The following is a 9,118-nucleotide window of genomic DNA, read 5'->3' as shown; positions in this document are numbered from 1 at the left end:
TAAAAACATCAATTAAGCATGTTTTAAACTGTTTAAAACACGTTTAAAACGTTTTTCTTACCAACCCTGATAAAAAGACATGTCGATGTGCGGCGCGCGGCGCGACATCTAGTGATTTTTCGGAGTTTGAGCTTTTGCTTTAGGATCCCCTTAAAATTGAATTATAAAATGAAGAAGTAAAATGTACATATCCCTCTTGATATTTTTTCCCACATTTATAAAGTATTATTTCAATGACAATTTATTGTATAAATTGGAAAAATTCTTGATAATTTATTTATCAATAATCATTAACGCTGCTAAAGTACTGCGAGTAATGAGACTTCCACGGCGTATTGGAAGAACACGACCCACATTATTGTGTGCCGATGAATGCAACAGGCAGGCGTCGGCTTCAACCGAGTTTAAAGGAGGTCATCCTAAATTCAGGAACTGAGACGCAACGTCGGCACACATTGCCCCGCCCGCGCCGCTGCCGCCGCTGTCGGTTAACGTCGACATTTTGCGCACAGCAATTTCTATTTGTCGTGTGCATACGATTGATCTCTTAATTAAACCGGAATTAGATCGTTACAGGGAGAAACTGTCCGTGGCGCGCATGGGCGCATCGTTAATGGACGATACGATTCGGCGGGCATGCGGGAAGTAGACGGCCGATCTTTTTGTTCCGGTGCGTGGTTCCGCTTGCGGAACGACGCGGAACCGCGGCGCGTTCAGATCGACAACGGTCGTTTCTCGCGGCGGTTTTCGACTCTCGAGGCGAGTATCGTGCGCGAAAGCAACAAATTTTTTTTTCCCCCCCGGCCCCGCGCCACCCCCTTTTTTCTCCTCTTTCTTTTTATCCCTTACCGATCGACCTAATCTCGCGCTCCGATAATACGACGATACAATTTCCACGCCTGCTTCCTGATCCTTCCGTTCCCTTTCGTCTCGTGTGATATTGACGTAATACCGGACCTTGCAAAATACCCGTGATGCAGGTGACCGGAGATGCTTTCAGCAAGTTGTTGGATATTTTCGCTCGTTTGCCATCGCATATAAGTATCGATATTTTCAAGTATTGGTATCGCTAGTGATAATCACAAAAGAAATGATGCTCGAAACAGTATTACCCTGGTGAAAATTTTTCTCTGAATTTTTTATATATTTTTTAGAAATTTCTATATATTTTCTTAGAATTTCTATATTTTTATAACTTTCTCATATTTTTTATACGAATTGGAACATTTCTCAGAAAATGTACACTTTTTCTCAGAATTTTTCATATATGTTAATTATGGAATATCATGAGATAATATTTCTAAGATTTTTTGTAAATATAATTTCTGATAAAATGTTATAAAATCTAAAAAAAATTCAAAAATATTTTTTAAAAATTATGGGATGAGAAATTTCAAAATATTTCCGAATTCACTTGTATGAAAAATTCTGAGAGAAGATGTAAACTTTCCGAATATTTCCGAGTATTTTTGAAAAATGTTCCAATTCGTATAAAAATTATGAGAAAAATTTTCACTAGGATAATTAATAAAAATAAACAGAAAGAAAAGTTTCTTTTTTAACAAAAGCGAAGCACGTCTATAACGCATAAGTTTTGTTTTACAAACGAATTATCGTAATTATTTGGATATATAATATATACGATTTTTAAAATAAGTTGTCTACTAAGGTAAAGAAATTGTCAATTCGAGTGCAGTTGTTTTGTGTAATTTATAAAACAATAAGCTTATATGGAAAAAGTTCCATATAAGCTCGTTATCTGCAAAAGGTCGTTAACATCGCCATTAAATCGATTGGAACGTGAGTTAAATTTGCAGAGCCGTTTTGCGAGCATTTAATCTCGCAATAACTCAGCCGTGCTCGATCATTAGCGAGAGTGTGACACGCGAAGGATATAATTAACTGGAGCCGGACCGACTGAAACGGACGCGGGGATAATTCTCGCGTATAAACTCTTTCCGCACGATCCCACTTAGAAGTGGCGAAACCGCGAAGATATTCCATCGAGAGACGATCGAAACGCAATTGGGGCCAGCTACGGCACAATTAGATCATCGCCGATCATTGAGTCATCATAATCGCCGCGTCAGGTTTTGTACGGACTCTCGCTCTCTCATCGCGCTCGTACTCGCGTACATAAATGCGCGTTCCCTGAAAGTAACCGTGTGCCGCAAAAACGCGATTAACGCGAACACGCACCGCCGTCCAAGGAGATCCTGTCCCTCCACGTAACACGGGGACGCTGTGCACAATTCAGCCTTGACTGTCAGCCAGCAATCCGCGCGACTGCACTTATAGGCGCGCGAGATGACTTATCTGGGAAAAGGCGCTGCGCTTCGAGGCAAGAAAAATGCGATCGAGAACACCGGAACACACCTACGCCGTAATCAGAAGCGTGCATTTTTATTTGCTCGATCGCAGTTTTAAGACGTCTGACGTGTAGCAAAAACTCCATTTCACATTTCGTTCGTATAATGGATTTTCCAAGTTACATTGATCAATGTAATTCCTGAAAAATGATAATAAATAATTCCTTTTTAAAAAATTAATAAATTTTAAAATCATGACTTTAATGTCTAAAATACTTTACTAATTACCTCTGTCTCATGTTCTTTTTAAGATTATAATTAATAAAATATTTTTTACTTCCATTAGAGAAGCTAAAATAGGATCTCACCTATTTTATTTTTTCTTTTTCTGTTATATTTGGAAAAAAAGCTGCTTGTATTAGTAATTACGGTTAGTAAATACAAATAAAAAACATTCGTTTTTTTAATTTTTAATAATGTTATCCTTCAACTGAAGGAGATATAGTTGAACCTTGAACGATAACAACCTGCGTGATTACGTAGGTTTATGCGCGAGTTAATTCATCTGGAAAGGCATTCTATGATCACGCACCAACGAAAATTACATCGTCCATTATTAAGGAACTAGAAAGTTACGGCTGTTACCGTTAAATAGCCTTCGCATTATTTACTTTATACGTAGAGAATACTTGAAGTATTCAAAGAAACTTGTCACGAATAGACACGCCCGTGATGTAAAAATTAAATGCACTATCTCGAGATCACAAACATAATAATGTTTCTTGTATGTTGGGTACTATTTAAGTTGTATTAAAAATATCTAGTAAGTATTCAAAATATATACAAAAAATGTGTGAAAAATTAAAGGAAGTGTCTTATATGTCTAACGCGCGTAATAATAATCTACAAATTAAATACTATGAAACAAGTAAAACTTGCATAAACATATATTATTGAATAATATTAATGAATATAAAATAATAAATGAAAAATAAACCTAAGTACTTATTTTTATCTTAATTGCATGTAGTAGCAAACAAGCGCGAGATGAATTGTTCGTTTCGTTTAAACGAGGCAAAGATTTAAAAAGAATAGAACTAGCTTCTCGGACTTTTTAAAATAAAATTAAATAATAATTAAATATCTTCCCAATCATGCATTTAAATACAGCTCATGAAACTTTAAATAAAAAATGACAGCTGTTCAACATCAACAGTTAAAATATTATTAAATATTAATGTAAAAAGACAACTGTATTAAATTAAATTTATATGTAAACGGACATATGTATATACAAACAATTTGTTTATAAATAAATATTATGGTGAAAATTTAAAAAATTAATTTAAGACTTGAATATAATGGTAACAAAAATCTCAAGGATATCACAACAAAAACTAATAAATTTTATTAAATTTTTTATCTCTGAAGAAAAACGCTGCTTCAAAAATTTACCTATGTGAATCTACAATCGACGGAAATTGCGAGGCATTTTCTAGAGCATCTATGTGCGAGGGTGGCAGTCTTCTCAAATTTACAGATGTGTGTAAATGATATGTAAGCGGGGAGGAAAAACGATGAACAATTAGCAAATACAGGAAACAACGACAACGACAACGACAACGATGACGAGGATAATGATTCGACTGGTGCCGCGATGAACTTACGCCGCGATGCTCTTCGACAGGGGCCACCGTTCCATGGACGCCTGGTACTTCATATTCTCGATCTGCTTCTTCAGTGCGTCCTTGTCCATGGTGGCGAGTACACTGGGATCCATGGTTACAACCGCACCCCCCTTGTCGCAAATCGGGAACGGGATGGCGCGTGCGCCTACACAGGAAAATCAATAAGGACGGCTTGAGAGTAGCTATCGGACGCTACGTTCGTAACGCGGACGATGGTCTCGTCGGGGTTGAGAGGAAAAGAGGAAACTCGGCCCCGCGAGAGAATGATCATCTCATCACAGTGATCTACCGATCACCGGTGATAGATTCATTCGTGAAACATGACGAATGCAAACCGACATAAAGAAACATCGGATGGAACCACGAAGAATGCTTGTTATTGCCTTTTGCATACGCAGTTTGCTGATCCATAGTTGAGAGATACACGGAATACAAATGCCCTTTGACCTTTAAGTTGCAACGAGCCTCTTCCATTCTTCCCATTTCAATGTTCTCAATAACGAGATGTTTAAAGTGATTCTAGTTATAACTCGAGTCATTTAATTTATATCTTCTGTTAATTTCAACTATTATAATTAATTTAGAACACTATAATAACACTTTCATTTTTTATTTATATTATATTATTTATCAATCATCCTCTTTACCTTATTCTATTAATTAAAAGTACATGTTTTTAAGGAATCAACGTATTTTGTAAAAATATAAGTCTTCTTACACTTTCTAATATACATTACGCATGTTCCATGGTATTTAATATCCTAAAGATAATCGTTAGTATAAAATTAGACCTTATGACCTATAATCACCTTCATTGTAAGATTAATCTATAACCCCATTAATCGTAAAAAACACGCCTACGTTGTTACTGACGTTAATTTGATCTTGATAGCACATCTCAGAATGACTATTTAATTATAGATAGTCTTTGATAAAGCGCATACTGTTACCACGTCTGATTACGATCTTGCCTTTACGTAATTTATGAGAATTCAGAGAGTAATTTCGCAGAAGAAAGCAACTGCTGCAGTGCATTCGAGATCATCCATTCCTCCGTCCTTTAGAAGAACTCCGCAATGCTGTTTTCCGTTATAGTTGTCAGGCTCGTTAGCAATTTTTAATGTCCATTTTGAGTATCCCGTAGCTTCCAAAGGCTCATCCATGATCGTGCTCCAATCGCCCTCTTCATAGAGATCGTGCACGCCGAGCCATGCCTGATTTACTTTGTTCTCCTCTAAGATGTGCATCAGCAATTTTTCCTCCGAATTGGAGTTAATGATTGCCAAATGACCTACATCGTTGGGTACATTTGCGTTAATCCGATAAAGTTACGTAATTTTATTAGATGTCGTTAATATACTCTTCATACAAAAGAAAGTTTAAGAAATAGAATTCACGTTGAAACATTATTGCTCATAGAAAATGATAAAAACGTGGCAGAACAATTCGATGAGCAATTCGTCATCAAATAAAATTACTGTTAGAAACTCACCCCCTTCTTCAATACAAATTCTACGAGCTTTGTTCCATGGCAACTTGCGAACGTGAAGTTTATGAGCACCTATACCAGGTGTCATAAGGTAATCGCTTCCTGCTTTTTCTATGAAATTGTTACCGTCTTGCATTTTCCATTGACGCGGCCCATAAATGTAGATAATCTGCTGTGCCGGAGACAAATTTCCATTTGTGTTTGGTAATAATTTGCCTGAAGCTGTAGGACAATCTTGTGAATTTTTTGAAATATTTTCCCTTACAACGATTACGATGGAATACATATATATATAAAGTAAATTAAATGTCATTAATAAAAGATAGATATCAATTTAACATAGTTATATCTTGAATGTTTTAAATTGAATATAATATAATATTTCTTTCTTTCTCTTCTTTAAGTCTCAGATAAATTACCAAAGCGAGATATATTTTACAATTATTTTCTTATATGTTAATTTACTTATCAATCCGTTGATTGCTGTATCAGTTGCAATTGTATTTTCCGATGCCACACGGTATATTATCGCATATAAAAGCACTACTAACACACATCGCAACATGATTATTATACTATTATACGTTGAAAATACAAATTCTCGAAAGCAAATATTACGAGTGACTATGGATGCGCTTATTTATATTACGTGATAAAAAACTGTACTTCCCACTCAGTAAGGAAATAGCGATAAGCTTCTTGATATCACACTACACACTATTTTTATTGTGAATATTTATATTTTATAAATATTCAATAAAAACAAATTGTGTAATGTAAAAGTAAATTAATTAATGAATATAAAATAAAAGCCCGTCAGAGCCGACATCAGTTAATCGGATGCACAATTTATTTACTTGTGAATTTAACAAAATATCTCATAAAAATATATAGACGTTTCGACCCTTATGTTTGGGTCCTTATCAATATAAAATCAAACCCGATTACATCATACTCTTAACTTCAACGTAGAAATCCGTGATAATATGGTTCATTCTTCTTTATTCAATTGCTAAAAAAGATAAAGTGAAGACCAAGTCCGATACATTATATCACAAAGGTGGAGGCACATCATTCATCAAATTGTCAGGTTTAATGTAGACATATCTTAGAAACTGACAAAACGATCTTATGGTGACGACATTCAGAGACAAAAGGTTTGATTTTATATTAATAAGGACCCAAACATAAGGGTCGAAACGTCTATATATTTTTATGAGATATTTTGTTAAATTCACAAGTAAATAAATTGTGCATTCGATTAACTGATGTGTCGGCTAGCTTTTTATTATTATACATTCTTGCGAGCCTTATTTTAGATATCTAATTAATGAAGTTTATTATTTTCTTAAAAATTTATAAAATGCGTTGAGTTGCACGTTTTAATTCAATTAAAAAATAAATCCTTTTAAATTTGATAAATGTGTCTCCTCCCTATGTGCGTGTGCGTATATTTTAACACGCAGGATGTATAGTATTATTTATCAATTCGACCTATTTGAATGTGTTAAGTTATCGCAACAGGATTTTCACTGAGATTCAACGTTATCAGTATTTCTTGTTTATTACAATATCATTAATTAGAGTAATCATATATGAGATATTGCACGGAGAAAATTTTATATTTAAAATTACTATAATGTAGTAGTAGCTGCGGTCTTCATGTAAATTATAAGTTTAAATGCTACAGTTATTTTTTTAAAAACAATAATATAACATAATTTTTACACTTTTTCGTAGTAAAAATTTTTTATTACAAAATCAAATATACCTAGCAAAATTTTGTTTGCGTACCATAGTAAAAATTAACTGTTTTCATGTTAGAATATGGCTTAACAAAATAATTACTTTATTTGTGTGATAAAAATTAGTATTACCATAGTAAAAGTTAAGTCGGAATCATGTTGTGAGAGTCCATCGAAAATACAAGATAGTAAAGTGTAATTTAAAATTGTATTAAAACTTAATATAAAATTTTCTCCGTGTGCGATTAAAATATCACATAAATTATTTATAAGTTGCCAAATAAACTTGTGAATAATCATATTTTAGTATCCAATACGATTTCTTACAACATAAATATCTCTTATTTTCATGCTCCGCAACGTATTTAATTTTTATTAAAATTAAGAAACTTATAAAACAATTCATAAGCGTAGATTGTGAATCGTTGTGAAACGTTTAACAAAAAATTTTATTTGTTCCGTTAATATGTATTAGTAGATGTTTCACAATCACAGTTAAATAAGCGCCACAATTAAACGAATCTTCCGCAAAACGGAAATATAACGTAACGCATGGATGCGCGCATAGAATCATTCTTGAGAGGAAACGCAGCGTAATTGCATTCCAGTAAAACTCAAACATAACTGTAACGTATGACTTACTGCTAACATAAAGTAACAATAAATTTTCGTATTTTGCAATATAATAATTGTACGATTTTTACATTGTCCTCACTTTCTTGCGAAGATATGAAAAATTTACAGTTAATTTTTGCCTTCTATTTAATAACATTCACAATTAATCGTTAATTATTTGCGGCTTTATGATGCAACAAAACTATTTTGAGGCTTCACATAAATTAATCTTTCTATTATTTAATTAAAATTTTTGCATTAAATAATAATAATTATTATTTTATGCTTAAATCGGTTTGCAATCGTCGCTATTAACTTTAATTAGTAAAATGTACAAAAAGAATAAATCGTGGAGAGAGTTCAAGTATGGTACTCACCTAGGCGAAGAACAATGGAATTCTGGAGCGGTGTGACTTTTAAAGGGTTTCGCGATTCGCTTATGGAAGCCTCGGAAAATCCGGGCAATCTAATTTACTGATAATTTCACCGACAACATCTTGAATCGTCGTCAATGCAGCTGCATTCGTTGAACGGATACTTACTGAAAAAAATCATGTCACAATGTTACATGATGAAATCGTATAATTAAAACATGTAAGATTGTAACGGATCGTTCCAAATCAGTACGTGATTTTTTAAATTACATAATTTAAAAAATCACATGATGTTAAAAATAATTTCATCCATCGTGTGATTTTGTAGTTACCAAATTTTAAAGAATTGAATGATAGAAATAAAAGAAAAAAGAACATATCATCATGTGATTATTCAAATTAGGTATCTAATTTCCAGGGAATGGAAAATTACTTTTTAAAAGTAACAAGTTACAGTTACTCGTTACCGAGAGAGTAGGAAAAGTAACAAGTTACCGTTACTAGTTACCGATTTTTAAAAGTAACTCGTTACAGTTACCGTTACTTGAGAAAGTAACTTTTCGTTACTTTTCCGTTACTTTTTTTTAAATCGACGACCAACAATCACAGCGGACGGGCCTAGAGGCTTCTCTAGTCTCAAGCGCATTGTAAAAAATTGTGTAAAATTACAACTATTATACTGGATAATTTTGAGATCCACTATAATAGTTGTAAACGTCCACACATTTGTAAATTTGCAATATGCAAATAAAAATAATTTCTTGGTTTGGAACTAAGCAGATTGTGGAAGTACAATTACAATGTGTATGTGTAGCTACGGGAATGATAATATGACAATACATTTCGCACTATATATATATTATACATTTAACAACAATACGCGAAAAATTTCTTTTAT

The 9,118-nt window shown here is 33.4% G+C and overlaps 2 protein-coding genes across 2 annotated transcripts in view; both read right to left on the bottom strand.

Annotated features, from left to right (window-relative positions):
* Positions 1 to 4,142, bottom strand: part of Ggamma30A (guanine nucleotide-binding protein subunit gamma-e) — an 8,537-nt gene extending 4,395 nt beyond the window's left edge. The window contains exon 1 of the mRNA XM_018520154.1: positions 3,977 to 4,142. Within this exon, the coding sequence (XP_018375656.1) occupies positions 3,977 to 4,089 (113 nt within the window). The 5' untranslated portion in view covers positions 4,090 to 4,142. The remainder of the gene's footprint in view (positions 1 to 3,976) is intronic.
* Positions 4,143 to 4,640: 498 nt separating this feature from the next.
* LOC108769269 (hemolymph lipopolysaccharide-binding protein) lies at positions 4,641 to 6,093 on the bottom strand. Its single transcript, XM_018520152.1, has 3 exons — positions 5,952 to 6,093; positions 5,490 to 5,708; positions 4,641 to 5,288 (listed from the first exon to the last, which is right to left on the bottom strand). The coding sequence occupies exons 1-3, from the start codon at positions 6,049 to 6,051 to the stop codon at positions 4,990 to 4,992; spliced, it is 618 nt and encodes a 205-aa protein (XP_018375654.1). The 5' UTR covers positions 6,052 to 6,093; the 3' UTR covers positions 4,641 to 4,989.
* Between the last annotated feature and the right edge of the window lie 3,025 nt (positions 6,094 to 9,118).

This window comes from Trachymyrmex cornetzi, unplaced genomic scaffold, assembly GCF_001594075.2.
Source record: "Trachymyrmex cornetzi isolate Tcor2-1 unplaced genomic scaffold, Tcor1.1 scaffold88, whole genome shotgun sequence".
In the NCBI taxonomy this organism is placed as follows: domain Eukaryota; kingdom Metazoa; phylum Arthropoda; class Insecta; order Hymenoptera; family Formicidae; genus Trachymyrmex; species Trachymyrmex cornetzi.
Note: the sequence above shows the minus strand (reverse complement) of the source record. Positions and strands in the feature narration are given on the sequence as shown.